Source organism: Melospiza melodia, chromosome 11, assembly GCF_035770615.1.
Source record: "Melospiza melodia melodia isolate bMelMel2 chromosome 11, bMelMel2.pri, whole genome shotgun sequence".
Lineage (NCBI taxonomy): Eukaryota > Metazoa > Chordata > Aves > Passeriformes > Passerellidae > Melospiza > Melospiza melodia.
In genome coordinates, this window is record NC_086204.1 from 10556797 (window position 1) to 10575734 (window position 18938).

General features: G+C 38.1%; 1 protein-coding gene across 2 annotated transcripts in view; it reads left to right on the forward strand.

Moving 5' to 3' along the window:
- The window catches only part of NR5A2 (nuclear receptor subfamily 5 group A member 2), an 87220-nt gene that overhangs the window by 33361 nt on the left and 34921 nt on the right, over window positions 1-18938 (forward strand). For both annotated transcript variants that reach the window (XM_063165545.1, XM_063165546.1), the window contains one exon: window positions 15516-15635. In XM_063165545.1, the coding sequence (XP_063021615.1) occupies window positions 15516-15635 (120 nt within the window). The remainder of the gene's footprint in view (window positions 1-15515; window positions 15636-18938) is intronic.

The following is an 18938-nucleotide window of genomic DNA, read 5'->3' on the forward strand; positions in this document are numbered from 1 at the left end:
AGAGAGAACAGAACAGAGTGTTAGCAGGCAGGAGGATCTGCTTTTCCACTTGTTGCTTTGATAACGGATAAAAGGCTGTCATGAACTGCAGGCTACCAGCTGGGAGCAGATAGAGTAATCCCACAGAGGGTTGGCCCCAAACTACACAGGCATTCTTTTAAATCTTCAAGACCATAGGAAAGTTGTTTTTCCCCTACCATTGTCATCATTATTCATTATGATGTTTTCCACCCTAGTTTAAAATGTTGGTCTAGTAAATCTACCTTACAATACTTTTATGTTGGAATTACAAGCAAATATAAGCAAAAACCACATAGTCAGAAATATTTCAGCTATTTCATTCAACTGCCCGAAGATTCCCAGAATAAATTCCAGAGAACTGGATCTGGATGTGCTGTAAGAAATCTCTGTCATTTGATTGTAAAGGTATACTGTGCCCAACATGCAGATAATCATAGGAACAATTTGTAACCTATGTCTTCCTCGTAATCAACACTTGTGATAAATGAAATCCAGAGGCTGTGTTACTTGTAAGAGAATAGCAACAGAATGTCATTTGTTAGAAAAGGAGCCTGAATGACCCCTGCCCAGTACAAACACAGGCAAACACAGTGACAGACAGAGCCCGGCAGCCCCATCCATGCATAGCTGTGGTGATGTGCATTGTGCCACCAAGGTCATGTTACCAACATGCTTAGACACATGCTTGGCTGGGCCAGGGGCATTTGTAAGCATGTTACATATGCTTGACAAGATGGGGTGTTTCAACCTGCCTTATTGCAGAGAAAAAACAAAAATATTTAAGCCCTAGTTGTCCTTCTATACTGTTCATTTTAATGATATATGTAGGGGTCTGGCTTACTTTGTATTCTTATGTGTAATTACCCATATAAAAAACACTACTCATTAGTGTTCTGTTCCACTGACTTAATTATACTCCTTAATTAAATCTTGACTAACTGGGGGTCACTGCAGTGTCATTGGGATTTGTCACTGTTTGTCAGCAGGTGTCTGGTCACATCTATTTCTGGTTTCCCTGTTGCTGTATGCTGTTTAAGAGCATGGTCTTTTTTAAATGCAAAGGACAATTATGCCTTATTTTGTTGTGGTCTGTGCCTTAAAGAAACATAAGCGAATCCGTTCTGTAATACCAGCACTCTCCCAGGCTTTACATACAGGAGGTGGGTAGCAAGTACAAACCTTTTCAAAACACAATTCATTACCTCACTGGTGCTCATTTTCAAAGGCTTATTCCTCCTGCAATCAAAAGACACGGTGTTACTAATTTATCAGATAATCTTGTGTTCAACAGGCATAAAAATATATTGCAAATATCAATCCAGAGATACTACTCCTTTTCCCTATCTCCCAAACATGAAATGAATTTGAAACATGACCAGCAAGAACGAGCTAAATCAATATTACATGCATAACAAATACTACGTGGCATGTGCTGCTATTGCTGTGCTGCTCAGAGTCAGAAGATCGAGGCTCCCGATTCACTGTTCCCTGAATAATTCAGTGGGAGTTCTGCATGTGCAATAAGGGCATAATAGTGCCATTTCTGTCTGTTTCAAATTTACATGTTTTGGGTTTGTTATTTTAGAAAGTTACTTGGGGGAAATATAATTCCCATGTTTACGCATATAATAGGCACCTAATGTTCATCTGAATAATTGATTAGTCAAGTCAGGCTTTCATAATTAGCTATTGGCTTTCCAGTATAAGCCCACAAAGCACTTGTCAATCTACAGGCATTTTTAATTTATTAATATATATGTTATCAAAAGAGCTGCAGTACTTACCTAGAAAGCATTATTTATTCTATCAAGGCTGAGGAAGCATTTAGATTCTAGACATGTATTTTGAATCTATTGTAACTTTCCCAGAAGATTATTTTTCTGTTCTGAATGTTTTCAGAAATGTTCTCTGCCTATAAGCTCTTGCTTGCAGTGGAAATTGGAGTGTTTTTTTTTCAATCCATTCCTGTGTTACAAAGAACTTAATAACATGTCTTACTGACTATAATAAGTGTATTACTTATTTGCACTCAGATACATAACAAGCACCTAAATAGATGCCACTAGCAGATACCACTAACACAGCCACAGATTCTGTGACAAGGCAGATGCATCTGTTGATAGCACATGTGTGACAGTGACATTGCAATTATGAGTTGTGAGATTGTATGGTAAATTGCAGAATCGTAAGATAAATTGTATTTCTCATTAACTTCACGATCTTGTTTGAACTCTAGCACTATTCCAGTTTTGCTTCCTTGTATTTCTGATCAGTTTTCAAGTGGTTGTTTTTAAAGGGAAAAGATAACTGCCTTACTCAAGACGTACATTATGAGCCCACTGGAATGAAATTCATAAACCAAAATATTTGATTGTGAAATCCAGAATGAAAATTGTTCTTTTCTTACGAGAGGTAGGTTAAAACAATTGGACTAGAAATTCTATAGTTGTTTTATTGGGAAACAAACTTTATGTTTCCATTGGGAGGCAGCATTTACTTCTAGCACTTGTTGAATGTGAGGCACTGAATCTTAAAAAGATAGTGTTAATATTATTTCTGGAAAAGGTGTTTTGGTTCTGTATATGCTATAAACTTACTTACCCTTGGCCCTGCTCAGGAGAATTGCTTTCATTTTAGTGAAAATATTTAATCACCAGCTTTCCATCAGTGAGTAAAGGACAAGAGCTTTCCTGCATCAAAGTCCTTCTGAGACTTGTACTGTTGGGTGTGTATTACCTTCCTTGCTTTATAAGTGGAAAGATACAAATATAATATCAGGATTTTAAACTCCTTCTAGATCTAAAACCCTTCTATTATAGAATAGCTTTTTAGTTTGTTTGGAAAGGACATGATATAAAAACCACAATTTAGTGGTAGGAAAAAGTATGCCCATTTTGGTGGTGAGATTTATGTAACTGTGGCTCACCACTATGAATTATGTGGTCTCACAGAATTCAGACAAGTTCTTGAGCAGCATCTTGTGCACCACACATGTTCTGCATACTCTCAGTTACTACTGGAAGGTAGGAAAAGTACCAGAATCATTCTCTTGAAGTTTGGTAACATACCTCCAATTGAAACAATGCAAATATGTTTCTAAGGGCGCCATTATAAAGTCCCTCCTCTCCAGTATATCCTGTACTAATATAACCTTCTGTTACCTATTTTTATATCCATTCCCAAATAATCAGAATATAAATGCTACGTTGCAAAGATCACATATTTAGTGCCTCTGTGGGATTCAGAACCAAGTTTGCAACTGCCATACAGTTTTCTACATGACATTTGTACAGCATTCACATTTCAATCAGTGTTATACCAGTATGAGGATTTTCTACTGAGATATCTTTAAGCATAGTAGTTTCTACCTGAAAAGTGTTTAGAATTTAGGCTGGTGTGCTCATTAAGGATTTGAGCTATGCGAGCATTGAAATGTTCACATTCTCACTATTAATGTGCAGAGTTCTCACTGGTTTCTCTATCTGTTACCCTGAGTCCAGAAACATTTCCCAGTGGTATTGCATTGCTTGGTTCTTCCATTTAGACTTTGAAAGAGCATTGTTTTCAGTAAGTGTTTTACAAGTGGAAAGAGATGTGTCTGCTAAAGAGATTCATATTTGCATCATTAGACAGGTGTTCTGATCACAAGGCGGAAGAGAGATCATATACATAAACAATGAATTAAAATCCTGAATAGGATTGCTAGGGCTGTTTCTCTAGGTTACACTAAATGAGGGCCATTATGTGGGCTTTCAGATAAACTCACAAAGCTCTTATCTGTATAAACCTGATAGATCTGCCATTATTCTCAGTGACTAACAGAAGTTATATCATTTAGTTTCATTAAAAATGCATTAATCCTTTTTTAGTAACCTTTTCCTAATTCATTGATTCAATTATACAATGAACAATAAAAATGTTTGGTATAATAAAAATACAGTATTAAAAGTGTGTTATATACATAAATGTTTCATTGCAATGAAATTATTCAGAGTTTAAAAATATTAACAATATTAATATCATGCTCTGAAAAAAAGAAGTGTACTTCTTTTTCAGGATCTCTGAAATTATATATGAAAAGAATGAGTCTTTAAAATGAGATGCCCGAAATGGTTGCTTATAGTATTACATGTGATCACTTCATGTACAGACTTCCTGCAGAGCTGCTGATATTTACCAGCACAGGTTGATTGGGGAACAGCAGAGCATTATAGAATGTATGCCCATATTGCTCACGAATTTTGTGAACCAGGCTCCTCTGATCAGATCAATTCTCCCCAAAGTCACTGGCCTCTGGCCTTACTGAAAGCAGACTGACTCCCAGGGCTGGACCTCGAGTTAATGCAAGTACAGGGAACATTTTGCTTGGTGAAGGAACACTCAGTGCATAGCAGCACTATGAGCAACTTCCACAGCAGTGGCGGCTCCTGCCATCCCACTTACACCAGCTAAATAATTCAGACCACCAGGACTCCAGTCCAGTTCTCAGTCTGGCAGTTCAGCCAAGACTTTAAGTGATTTTGACAGAGCTAGTACTTGTTATCCTGTTGTATTTGATTTCTGGAGAGCATACTCTCAGAGGCTGTACTGAACTGTTCTCCCAAACGCCGACAGCCCAGCCTGGCTGAGCAGGTGCCTGTGGGACACGGCCAATGCTGCCGGCTGCTGTGATTTCTGCAAGCATACCAAGACTAGGGAAACAGAAAGCACTTCATATTTTCATTAGTCATCCCTTTACAGATTTACTTTTAATTCTTTCAGCAAAGCAGATTATTAAAAGCAATGACCTGAGGTCTTCATTCAGATCTCAGACTTGCAATCCTGTATAATGTGCGCTGCAGGGCAGAGGTCACACTGACGAGTCTGTTAATGTAGTCACTCTGGGATAAGATCAATCTCCATACTTCACCATATTGATCTAATAGCTCATTGGCACTTCCCTCTTTGAATTGATTAGCTCATGTGTGAAAAGAGATTGATGGGTTTGTGACCCTGAGGAGTCTGTCAGGGGCACACCCATGGCAGGGGAAGTGCATGTTTTCACTGCTTCATTTGGGTGCCTCATTATCTGGGTGCCTCATGGGGAATAAGGGTCATAACATTGTTTTATGAATTATTTACAACAAAATATCACGTTTTTCCTTCATTTGGTGCTCTGCCTGTACTGAATCCATGCTAAGCAGAAGAGGAAAAAATGCACATAAATGGCCAAACATACCAAATATTTGTGTAAGGGGAACCATGACATAAAAGTGACCTTAAAAAGTAATTTTACTAATATAAAGTAATCATAATAGATATGAGGGTGGGAATAGACTTCATGGGTCACCTAGTCCATTCCCCTTATGCAATGACAGAATATTGATGATATCTAGAAATTAATTACATTTTAATCGCATATTCTGGATAAGTACTTACAGTGAATCTAGTTCAGACATCTCAGAGAACTTCATATGCACATTGCACTGTAGAAAGAGGCAATTTGAATGCAACATGTGAGCTACAAACTAAACTATGCACATTCTTCATTTGCTAAAAGTAACAAAAAAAAACCCCTTTTCAACTCCATTTATCAAATAGTCATATATTTGCAAAATGCATAAATTTGATACAGTATATTGGATTTTGGTGCAGTGTGTGCTCATGCAAGAGGAAATACAAAAGGAGCTGTCTTATGAAGCTGAACATAGAAGTTGGCTTATGTTAGGGTGTACTTTAAAAATGTGTGCATTATCAAAGGCTTTACAGATACAAAGCAATAAAAGTTAGGACTGGCTCCTTGAAGCCCTTTGTTGAAACCCAGGCATTTTTGTATTTCTGTCTGCATATGAATTGTAGAATCAATATTGAAGATGTTCATAATGTAAGAATTTCTTGTGGATCATCCACGCTCAGGATTCTGTATAATGCCACAACTATTGGTATTTCATGGTTAGATAGGATGTCAGGTTATATGATTATGCCACAGTGCAAAAATTACTGAGCAAAATATTCTCGGGGTGTTGTTAAGCTGATGGTCATATTTATGTAAGGAGTCAGTGAGTTTCACTAATAATATCTTGTTGCATTATATAACTGGACATTGTGTGTTTGTTTTGGAAGCTGGCAGTTTAGATTGAAAGACTGATAATTTTATTTACAGAGAAGTGTCCATGTATGTTCCATGCAGTCAGGCAACCCTTTTCTGCTATTTGATTTATGGTAACATAGACAGATACTGCCCAAAGACAGTAATAGGCAGCCCGTCCCCAAAGACCTTATACTCTAAAAGAAACAGACCCTCAGGCAGATTAGCCAAAGACAGAATTCAGTCCATTACCTGTCAGTGACACAATGCTGAATATTTGTATAATCTTGCATTCATTTATACTTTTAAATCATTCAAGCTATTCCATGTACCAGGAAAATTGCCCTGATATAGGTTTAAGTAGCCATATTTTAAAAAGTTCTAATACAGCTCAGAAAAACTTATTAGAGGCAGAGTCATCATGCACTCTACTTTGGTAAAATTGGGCTAAACCTGGGAATAAACAACAAAACTTCTTACATTTGGGTGTTATGGTAATCTTTTAGTCATGTCAAACCTTCAATAATAAAATTCATATTAAACCTAATTACAAACCAAATTAATTGATTAATAGCAGATTGTCAGATACTTGCACATAAGCAATGCAAAAAAAGATTTTTTGAAGAAAATTTCTCCATTATATTGGAAGGTGTTGCCCATTGGCCAAGCCTCTCCCAGTCTGAAACTTAACTCCTGCAGCAGAGGTGTGTGGTGCACTCATGGGAGAAGAGGAAGTAATTAGAGCAGCCTGATTTTGTTGTTCATCATCCCTGCTGCCATTCAGAAACAAGCTAAGAAAAACCCAGTAAGTTAGATGTACATACTCTCTCAATTTTTCCAAACACACTAATCAGCTAATCTTCTATTGCATGCAGACATGTAGGAACCCAATTTAGAGACTCACAGTTTGTATACCTGTGCCTGGCTGTGACAGCAGAGAAAGTCAGGCTGACTGATTTGTGTCACAGTCTACTGTCATTTTTGCTTATAAGGTTCCTACTCCTTCTGTGCTCTGTACTGCAAAAGTTCCTCTCATCAACATACCAAACAACCCAAGTAAAACCAGTATCTTCAAAGATATTTTAAAAAATTAATATTAATCCTAATTGCAGAGCTAATGACAATATGGGACCTGAGCAGAGCTGTGACAATTGTATTTTAATGATACTTCAGAGATTTCCAAATTAGACTACAGGAAACAGGAAGTAGGAATAAATGAAACAAAGCCAAATGAAAGGATGAATGGAAAAAAAAAATTTTAATACACACTTGCCTGTTCCTTAAACATTCATTCAATCAGGACTTCCTGTGATTTTTAATAACATGGCTCTGTCTGCTCTTTCACACTTGGCTCTGTTGGGTAAGGAGGCAATATTTTGAAGGCAATGTTCCTAGTTGAAAGGATTTAGCTAGATGGTAGCAGCTGCGTGCTGAGAGCCTCCTGCAATGCTTCTAAGATAAAAAGAGAAGTAGTAAGTGTTTCAGATCATTCCTGTGTACCTTGTTGGATCATGCATCACTACACCTCCACAACCTTCTTGGATGACTTCAGCTTCCTCCGTGTTTTTAAGCAATTTTTTCTATCTAGTCAGATGGATACTGGTTTAATACATGACAACACCCATTCATAAGGCTGATTTTTCTTTCATTTTCTCCGTTAGCATTGGGTCTTCTTTCTCATTTAATCTCTGCCCCAGTGACTTACTGTTACTGCTGCAGCCCTCAGGATGTAAGACAACATTTCTGTATTTTTTCTTCATCAGTATACCATCTCCTCTCACATCTTGACTGAAGATACCATTTCTCATGATTTCTTACTGCTTTTGCTGTGGCTTTTTCTGGCTGTTCTACTACAAATCAGAGGAGAACACAGTGGAATACATTTGTATGGCAAGTGCAGTGTTCCACAGTAACACCAGCCTCTACTGCCAAAGTGTATTACAGGTGACTCTGTGTCCAGCCCTCAGTCTGGAGACCCTACATCCTTATGTTTCCCTCGTTCAAGTATGGGCAGAAGGAAATACTTGCCTTTCCATAGCTGGATGTCCATCAAAAGTTTTAAGAGGACTATAAAACGTAAAATATAAACTAACACATTTTAATTCCTGAAAAATATCACAGTGCTATTCAATCAAAAGATAAGAACATTTAAATAAAAAACTACTGATTTGCTGATAACTACAAATGGTATGAAACATTAAATGTATGCTGGATTCTTTGTGTGGTTTGTCAGTGTCCAACCCTGACTGTCACTAATACTCACCCTGCAAATTGTTCTTCTCTTACTTATGGTGCTCTAAAGTTAAAGTAACTTCTTTTTAGTCATGACTTCAGAAAATTATTTGCAATTCCCATTGGTGTGATCGTAAATACAGTCCCACACTGTGTACACAAACCAACAGTGTAGGTGTCACCTGTTAAAAGGGAGTAAGATTACTCTTCACTTATGACTTGCCTTTTTCCCATACTCCACACCCACTTAACAGCTGTACTGGAAATAAACACTAACCTTGTTAAACAGAAGAGTAACCACATAGTGTAATTTAAATAAGAGCTGATTTAAGTAACTATTGTTTAAAACTCATGCAAAAAACAGTGTTCTGAGACATGCAACACTTGAAAGAATGGGACCATAAGTGTGTTGAGAAATTACTCTGGTTGCCTGTTATCATATTAGAGATTGCTTTCTGAAATTAGCATGTGTCTTTTGTCACAAGTTAAAAATATTTTCTATACAATGCCTACTTGATTGAGTTTTAATAGAGTATTTATTTTGTCCAAAAAAATATTAGTTCTTACCAGAACTTTGTCTTTTAACATTAATAATGTACCCCATATATTGTATTGATCTCTGTTAAAATTTGATGTTGCTGATATCTAAACAATATTTAAAAATGAGAGCTAATATTGGAGTTTACCTGTAGACTCTTAAAGTAAGTTTCAGCTGGAGCAATACACTAATAGTAAGAAAAATGAAAACATAATTTAACCAATTAATCACCAAACAGGAAAGGAACATTATATAGAAATTAGACATGGAACATTATATAGACATTAGAGATCCTCTGAGGTAATGCTAAAATATATGTGACTTGGAGAAGACCACAGAGACTTTAATCACAGGCTGCTCTACAATAGAGTGAAATTTCTGACTGAATATATTAAGAATACATTCACCAGCAGTATCATAAAGTTTACTGGACTCAGTTTTGTCTTCTGATTCCCCAAGGGAATCACTGTGCAGCCTAAAAAGCAGATCAGACCCACAAGGCTAATAATTCATCAGGTGGGACTAATTCAGATTTTATTGCAAGTCAATGAACTGATATCCATGCAAGTTAAGAGTTAAGAATATGGTCCAACACAATTTTATAGTTGGTTTGTTGACATCAGAAAAAAACAGGTGTATTTCCAGAGAAATTTAAGGGATCAACACAGCACTAGTACCAAAATTGCTACATAAACTGCATAGCTTTATGTAATTCTTATAAAATACTAGACCCAACTATGCATAAGCTTAGGCTGCACTAACATCTGCAGAAATACCCACAGGAGTAAGATTCTGAAGGTAAATTCTATTGGTCCAGTGCTAAAGAAGGTACATCTACTCTGTGAAACAGATGGCAAAAATAATTAATTTTGCCTTTTCCTTATCTTTCTATTCACTTTGAGAGGCAAGAAACACTGCATTGTAAGCAAAATTTTCAGTTGGGACTAAAAAGAATTACTTCTCTTATTTTCAGTTAAATAAAATAAAAAACACAAACCCACAACCACCCAAAAAAGAACCTAAGAAAAACACATTCATAATTCATCAGAAATAATGCTGACTATGAAATACCAAGTCATTTTCATGCAGTTTGCACAGAGATAAATGTGAGGAAAAGGACAAGAAATAGGAGTGCTATGCGTCGCATTTGATGCCCTATATAATAGATTTATATACACAGAACACTTATTGTAACAGCCCTTTCACCTGATGCTTGTAGAAGTGAGATTGGTCATTTACCTTCTCCTTAATAGATGGGAATACTTTCTAAATGGAGTCCAGAGATCCATAAGAGGGATCTTATTCTTTAGTAGGATGACCATCTGCTGCCCTCCCCTACTCCTTCAGCAATCCGAGGCCCCCAGACTCAGGCACCTTGTGTTCCACTCCTGCAAGAAAACAGGATGAGTGTGAGCTGATGCTCAAGGCTGCTGTGTTAAAGAATTTTGACTCTCTGGAGGATCAGCAATGAAACTGGGAAATGTCTGGGCAGTGCTGCTTTGGTCCCCTCTTTCCCAGTGATCTTACAGGGAGCTGTCCAGGGCCATGTGAGTGGAGAAGCTGTGGCAAAGCCATTGCTCTCCCTGCCCACATTTCCTAAGCAGGAAACACTGCACACCTTTCAGAGCATGGGCACCACACATGCACCCCTCCACAGCTTGGAAGGGTAAAACAGTGTGGGACTTTTCAAATGTTATCTTGTGCTATAAATTCTTTGTGTATGTCCTTTAAAAAATTCCAAAGTAATTTGATATTCCAAATAATAATGGTTCCATAAGCAAGGAACTAATGAAGCATTTTAGCCCTTCTCTCTTCCTCTTTCTTACTTCCCTGCTGTCGAATAAAGGATGAGTACATTAACCTTTCTTTCAGCGTGGTATTCAGCAGTTACTTTCCTCTGTGTGGACACTGATTCAAACAAAGCATATAGAAACTCATCTTGGATAGAAAAACTTCCTGTGGAAGTATTCTGGGTCTGACTGGTGGATTCAGGAGTTACTAGAGAAAGAGTTACACACAGAGGCACATTCCAAGTACAACTGCGCTTGTGTAAAAGCCTTTGTACAGTCTGCAAAGGAGCAGGAAAAGGCACACACTGAAGTATTTCTCTATTTCTTTTCATTTTTAAATCAAGACAAGTGTAAAGCACTACCAAAGTTGAAAAGATTTATACTCCCTTCATGGTAGAGCTAGATGGAAACAGGACAGTCATTTAACCAAACACAGACTTGTAAAGATCACTCCCTGCCTTCACCTAGAAATTTTTATAACCCACAGGTTTCTAGTAAAGAGCTGGAACAATCATAGTTAATATTAAATCATTTCTTCTTGAACTTTGTAGCATTTTATTACTGAGATTATAGGTAGTAATCACATTTTATTAGGGCATTCACTGATTCTGAAAGTTATGTGCATTCGCTTCTGAAATCACATTGGCTGTTACGTGCTGCCTTTTGACAGCAGCCTTGCACAGGAGGTTTCCCCCTGTTAGCAGCAAGCCATCTGGAGAGCCCAAATCCTTCCCTACCTATATAATGATTTGGAAACCATGCATGCATTCAGGAGTAAAAAATAGTCTCTGGAGTGTACTTGTCTTATAAAACTTTGATTTGGGGTGATTTGCACCACTATAGCATAAGAAAATGGAGTAACAACTCAAATTATATGTCTGCAATGGCTTGTGAGTGATCTCCTAACTGCATTTGAAAGAAAGTTCAACCATTCCTTGAACCGATGTGCTTCAGGCTGAGCAGTTCAGACAGATGTTTAATCACTTCATATTCACTAGGAAATGGATATTCAATGGCCATAGAATTTAAAAGTGGCACTATGAGATGAATGCTTCATGTTATTCCATATTTGCATTCCTATTAGAATCATAAGTAAAAATAATTCAGCTGAATCCAACACAGTCTTATCACATAAATTTCAATTATTGTGCTTTCTTTAAATCATTAGATACCCTTTTAAATTTTTAGTAGCAGAAAAGCCCAAAGCTACTGTGGCAAGTTGATGTAAATGAACAGAGATGAAAAAGGAGTCTCCAGCTTCTGAGAAAAGTAGGTGTAAACTGGGTAAAAGGTGAACACACTGTTTAACTGAATCTGCAGCAATAATTATAAGGAAAATATTTAACTTAGAACAACAAAAAAAACCCATGACCCTGAAATTTTTAACAGGTAATTCATCAAGTTTCAGGCTGAAAATACCTCTTCAGAAGAAAAATTGCAATAAATCTGCAGTTGTTGGTTACAGCACAAAATATTGTGAAATACTTTCCTAAAAGAAAGACACAGTGTGGTTTTGATAAGATTAAGGTGAATTTCAGCAAAGCATACACATTATTCTTCATTTTACTGTTTGGCAATTTCAGTGTTGTTCTTCAGAAAAAACAAAAGTTTATAATGATTAACGTTCTGTGCTGTGGGAAGCATACACTCTACAACAATACTACTCTTGTGTCACACTAGCCTTCCTCATCTATAACATCAGCACAAATAGTTTTTCAGATGAGTAACCAGCATTTCTGAGATAAGTCTTCCCTTTAACTATAATTGATAAGGGGTGATTGTGTATTTCAGTGTCAATAGAGGTCTCAGTGAGACTTACAAACTTCCACTGAATTCCATATAAAAGCTCAGGGCCCAGCTGAGGGGAGGTCAGGGTTTAGCAGGCAGATGTGACACTCTCATTCCTATCTTCTTCTCCTGCCAAGAGATAGTGTTGTCACCAAAGTGCTCAGGGTTAGACCTTTCCTCTTCAAACTGAGAATCCATTTCCTCCACTCCTGGAAACACTCTATGTAGCTGTCTTGGAGACAGAATCTTACCTCTTCTCCTGCTTACACTGCTAATGGCAGAGCAGCCTTCTCCAGCTTTGGAGTCAGAAGACTGAAGTCCACAAGAGGATTTTCCTTCAGAGGACCTTCCTCTTCAGAAGCAAACTTGAGTCTCTTTGCCTTCAGGATCAGTTTCAGGCACATTCAGTTTAAGGCACATAATTGTTTTGGTCAAAGGCTGATTTTGTCATTTTGACAGATAACATGCTTCTGCAACACATTTATCGACATGCCACAGAAACACAAAGGTGTTTGTGTTCTGCTGCACTTACACACTTCATAAACTTTACCAGCTTGTCCTAACATAAGAAGTGGTGCACTACTGGTTTTGTTCAACGTGATCTAAATGCTTTTCCTCATCTACATGTCTTTCAGAAGTAGGCTGGAACTGGTCATTTGTGCTACCTTTTAGTAATACACAATCCTCATTAAAGTCATGTTTCTTTCTTCCTTCCTAGGGCAAACTGGAGGCATCTGCTGCCCCACCATCTTTCTTAAAATGGCAAAAGCAGCTGGATCTAATAATCTTCTGCAGGCAATACAGTGTTTGGGATGTGTATAGAGCTGGTTATGCTATCCATTTTATGGGCTTTCACTAGTTAAATTAGAGCGAACACAGAGGAGTAGATTTTGTGAACCACTAGCAGATGTTCACTGTGCTAGTTTTGTCAGGCTTGTAAAACAGCAGGAACAGACTATGTGCAGAACCATTTTTTGTGATTTTGCCATCTCGCACTGTTCTCACAGCACTGGCTCAGTAATGACAGGATAGAGCTTGGGAGGTAAGCTTTGATTGTGGAGTAGCTGCTGTCAGGATCTTCAGAAAGCCAGACCTCTAAAGTGTGGTTTGTTTTCAAAAGCCTGTGGCTGAGACAGCTGGCTTACACTGGAAATATATAATCATTTATAGTCCAGTCAAGTGCTTGACACCTTATTCAGGTAACAGGTGTTATGACATGGATGCTGAAGGTTTAACTCTCTCAAAATTTGTTTTCTTTGGATGTAAGCTGTGATAGCTTTTTGTGAAATTCGGGTCACGTTATCCTGTTAACATGATGTCTCTGATTTTTGTGATTTTTTTCAACCCCTTTCTGTTCAGAGGAGAAAATTATCAAAGAATAGTTTCATGTAAAAAACAAGAGTAACAGAATCTGTGTATTTCAAATATCGTTTTCAAATAATTAATTAAACCTGGCCCAAGTGTATCAATGTGGTGATTTAGAGTCCTCTCTTGAGCCAACAAATCAATTGGTTGAAACAGAACAGTTTTGTAGTCAAATACATGTTGTGGGCAGAGCAAGAGATTTTTAATACCAAATCAGCCTTGCTCTGTATCTGTGTGGGAAAACACGAACAGCAGCACAGAGCCTCTTGTGCCTTTGAAAGGAAGTTAAGACAAATGGAAGAGGCAAAGATTTCACTGTTTCAGATGTTGAAGTCTGAGCTATGTGGCAAGTGATTGGAAAGAGAGAGACAATAGTAGGCAACTTTCATAGGTGACGTTACAAAAATCTACTCATAAGAAATGTTACTGCCTTCTCTACTACACAACTAGAAAGCAAGCCCGAAAGAACAAAGTTCTAAAATTCATTAGGTCATATTTGATAAAACTTGAAAACACCTACTGCATTATCTAATTCAGCTCATGCAGGATTACTCTTTGTAGTGTGGTTTCCTGTGTATTACAAAATCTAGTTCTAAAGCAATTGAAACTAGATTTATAGCATTTATAGCATTTTTAATTTGTTCAGCAATTGCTGTCTATGCAGGTTCTTAAGAGTCCTTTCAATTACATAGGTGCTATTACTACCCTGAATTGTAGCAAGACTAATTTATGCACCTCTCAATTCTTTCAGGGCACCCATTTAAAGTCAAAGACTTTGATTTTAAAAAGAAATCAGGAAGCTCAGTAAGAATAGGTTCAGAGGATATTGATGCTTACCATGACTTAATTTCATAGTCAACCTTCCACTAATTTGTGATATTTTTTTCCCCCATTTCCATGGAAATCCTAATTTTTTCAGTCTTTAAGTGAAGAAGACTGAATACAATCTAGTTGCATTTACAGTCACTTTACAGATACATTTCTTTGTCCTCTAAGACATAGATGCCAAATAACTTCAGAAAATCTTAAAGTAGGTTCCTTGTTCTGGGTGCCCAGTATGGTCCTTCTGTTCTCAAATCCACTCATGGATGTGTCTCACTGCTCACCACTGACTTGTGCATTGCCCTTTCTTGCCCTACCAGTGATACTCAAAGCTGCTCAGCTTCTGCTTATTAAGAAGTGTTCTCTTTTCATAGCACCACAGCCATTTTTAGAGAGTTTTTTAACATCTCTTCATTTTTAATTTGCAAGGGACCTGTGTCTGACTTGGGCCTGTTGAAGCAATAACGCTTGTGGAATCTGCAGATTCCTTCTCATTTCCAGAAGCTAAGGTTTAAGATGGGGAATAGGAGAAAGTTCACATCAGCATTATTTCCTGTTCTTCTTGTTTTGGGTAAAAATAAAATCCCATTGCCACAAATATACAATTATTACTACTTGGCATAACAGTGCAAAGGTCTGCTTTCTTAGAATCTAATTCCTAGTTCTGCTTTCCTAGAATCTAATCAGGAGTAAATATTGAGAACATTTTACAGATAAAGGCTACAGCAGTGTTCTGTTTATTCAACTGCAAACAGCAATTTTGGGCATGAATATTTCTACACAGCACCTCTGTTCTCCTGTCAGCCAGCTGTGTGAAGGAGGGCTGCCTCCCTAGTGTGATGCCAGACTTACTCCCAGAGTGATGTCACCAATGTTTGTGTTTCCTTTACAGGTTGATGACCAAATGAAGTTGCTTCAGAACTGCTGGAGCGAACTCTTAATTCTGGATCACATTTACCGGCAAGTGGTACATGGGAAAGAAGGCTCCATCCTTCTGGTTACTGGGCAACAAGTGAGTATGTGGTCTGAGAGAAAGAGTCATCTCTTGTTTTTATAATAATTTTCAAAATACCAGGAGTTTAACTAGGTCAGAAGCACCACTGTGTTCTCAGAGATCCTTCACAAGTAGTGTAGGTAAAATCACTTGTGCACTCTGTTTCTAGTCTGCTGATTACAGATAAACCTAAAAAAGCAGATATAATCATAAGCACTTTGCTTTTCAAATACTTCAGTAATTGAAAAGCAGCAGATGAGAACTGTTTGTCAAGAAGTAGTATTTCCTTGGGGCTTAATGGTTTCTAACAACAACACTCACAAACCTAATGTTTAGGTTTAAGCATGTATAGTTTTCTTCCCTTCAGAATTGTGATTTACTGAAAAGAAGCAGTGGCTGGATCAGAAATCTAGAGAACCTGCTGCTTACTACCTCAGAAATACCTTGCTTTTGGAGACATATGCACATGTGTGAGAAACTGGGCAGCTGAGACATCTAATCACAGGAAAATTATTCTGTCCATAGGCTATAAAAGCAGATAGTGTCTCAGAAACTGTCTCAGGGTATGCACCCTGCAGTTTCTGCCTGGCTATCCAGGGGTAATTTTCTTCATGTGTCAGATACAAGGATCTCCCAAAATGCAAGAGCTATAATGTAGTAAATATTAGGAAAACTGTGAGAAAACACAAAAGAAATAGAAAGTTTTGTCTCCACTATGCTTTCCAAAGCACAATGATCTTGACAGTAAATCAAGAACCTTATTCCTAAGATTGTTATTCTGCTTTTAACAGAATGAAAAAAAAAAAAAAGACAGTATCAAAGAAAAGCAAGGTGTGCCTGTACATTATGTTTCTGTCTTGAAGTGAAAACAAATGATGGCTCTTTGGTATTTAAGTAGCTGCAAACTGAATTGAACTGTCTCAATTTAGACACACATGGGAAAGAGCTCCTTTTCCTGTGCCACACCATTTGTGTCTGCAAGTTGTGGAGTTGTGGAATCTGCTGCCAGCTTTAGCTGTAATTTTAAAGATGCAGCCATTTTTTAACACTTAGAATAAATGTTTGCAAGAATCAGAAGGATTCTGATTCTCCTGTTTACATTTATGATTAAGAGGTCTACAATAGAAAGGAGAAATTATTGACTTGTTCAAGAAAGGAATTGGGAAAACTCAAATTCTATCCATAGAACTGACTCCTGCAGTTCATGGAAAGTCACTAACCTCTCAGATATCGTTCTACTCCCTAACTGCTTTAGCAAAAGTTAGTTCAGTTGCATTACTCTTTATTTATATTGGTGCAATTGAGAAAATGACTGATTCCCTTTCCATTTCATGCTCTGCAAGATAGACAATTTCACTGGAAACGATTTCATTTACCACACAGGATGCTTGTTTATCAAGCTATAAGTACATTGACAGGTTTCTGTTCCTGAGAGAATTGCTAAATTAGTGTCTCCTTTGTTATGTGATTAGCACTGTTTTAAAGGTACTGAGTACCTAAGTCCCACTGAAATCATTAGAGGCATCTAACTACCCTTAAATTCTAGCCATTGTCCCCATTTTCACACAGTAGTTATTCTTACCTCATTAGCCACTTTTATCTTTTCTTGAAAATAAAAACGCCAGCTGTACATGATCTCAAGGCAAAGCAGAGCTTTTCTTCACTGCTGGACAACAGGTAGCAAGGATGCTTATTAAATGTACTGCTTGCAAATCAGCAGCTGGACTGGGAAGCTGTGCATTTGCAGGCAGTCTCCAACTAGATTAAAACCTGGCTATGTTGGAATGACTGCATTCATTTTTGCCCCTGTTTTGTAAAGCAGTTTTTAATACATCCTTCTTTAAATCCAATTTCCCTTTCCTACGTCAAAATTTGTCATTTTGAAGTCGGTGCAAGCACCCCCAGAGTCTCCATCACCTTCTTTACTTTCCTCTTTGCACTTAGGCTAAGAGCAGGAGCGATATCACTACATCAGCAACAAGAACTCTACAGCCAGTCCTTTTTCCCATTTCACAGTTCCTAATAGCTGCAAAACATACTCCCATGGATGTGTCACAGATTCTCTTTGAGAAACAGGGAGACACTAGACCTGAACTACAGAGTCTCTGGCTGCTGTTTCTGAAATCTCCCCTATTGCCTCTGCTTTGTCCCAGTTTCATTCAGCTCTGGCCCCAGTGGCTCCTCAGTGAAAAGCCAGATTGCTTCCAGGAGCAGGCGCCTGCCCCGCCAGGCTGTGCGCGGCACACGTTTCTCACTAAGGCTGCTGCTGGTCGAGGTGCTGCAGCAGTGCCAGTGCTGTGCCACTACATGGCTTGTAGGCAATTTCTGCATCAAAAGCATTTACTTTGAACCAGCATCTTTTCAAATTATTTTCATGGGTAAAAATAATTCTTGGAAGAAACACTTTTGTTTAGATGGGCAAGGCTGGGTGAGCTAAGCAGAAGTTTTAAAATATCTAGAATTGTCAGAGCTACAAATCTTAAAATCACAGGATAATCCAGACTGGAAGGAATTTTAAGGACCAGTCCAAACCCCTGCTCAAACCAGATTTCTCAGAGCTTTGTCCAGTTGGGCTTTGAATACATCCAAGAATGAAAACTGCAAAACTTTGTGTGCAGCCAGTACCACTGCCTGACAATCTCCATGGGGAGAAAGTTTTTCCTTGGTTGTCCCATGAAGTCTTTTTTTTTTTTTTTTCCAACTTACACCTAGTGCTCATAACTCTCCTCCTCCTTGAGCCCTGATGCAATGCACAGAGCCCAGGACATCTTGTAAGGACAGACTGAGGCAAAGGTAGCACTGAGAACCTCAGCCTGGTCTGTGCTTGCTGCCACAAAATCACCATCTGAATCCAGCTGCAGTCCCACATCTTCCTGGTTTATCCCAGACTAGCAATTCAACATCCCTTGCACGTTTCAATACAGCTGAACCCTTTTTTAACATTATCACTCCATGGCAGTGGACATGGACATGGATGGTGTTTCTGCATCACCCACCCTGAGCCACTCCTGGCTTCAGCTGCTGTGCGCTGCTTTTGCACATTCCTGTTCAGTAGTGAGTTACTTTTTTAGACAAGTTGATCCAATACAACTGTCTCTCTTCTGACCTGTCAAGGTAAACCATCTTGGAAGCATTGACTCAGCCTGTTGCACTCCTAGACACAACATCTGTTCAAATGTATTTATGAAAGGACAGTTAAACTGTGTCTGTATCCTCTGTAAAAACTGTAAAATAATTCTGGGAAGCCACACTTCTAGACCTGGGCATTATGAGTCTTTGCTAGTGCACCATTCCTGCATGCTTTCTGATTCCTGTCCTGAT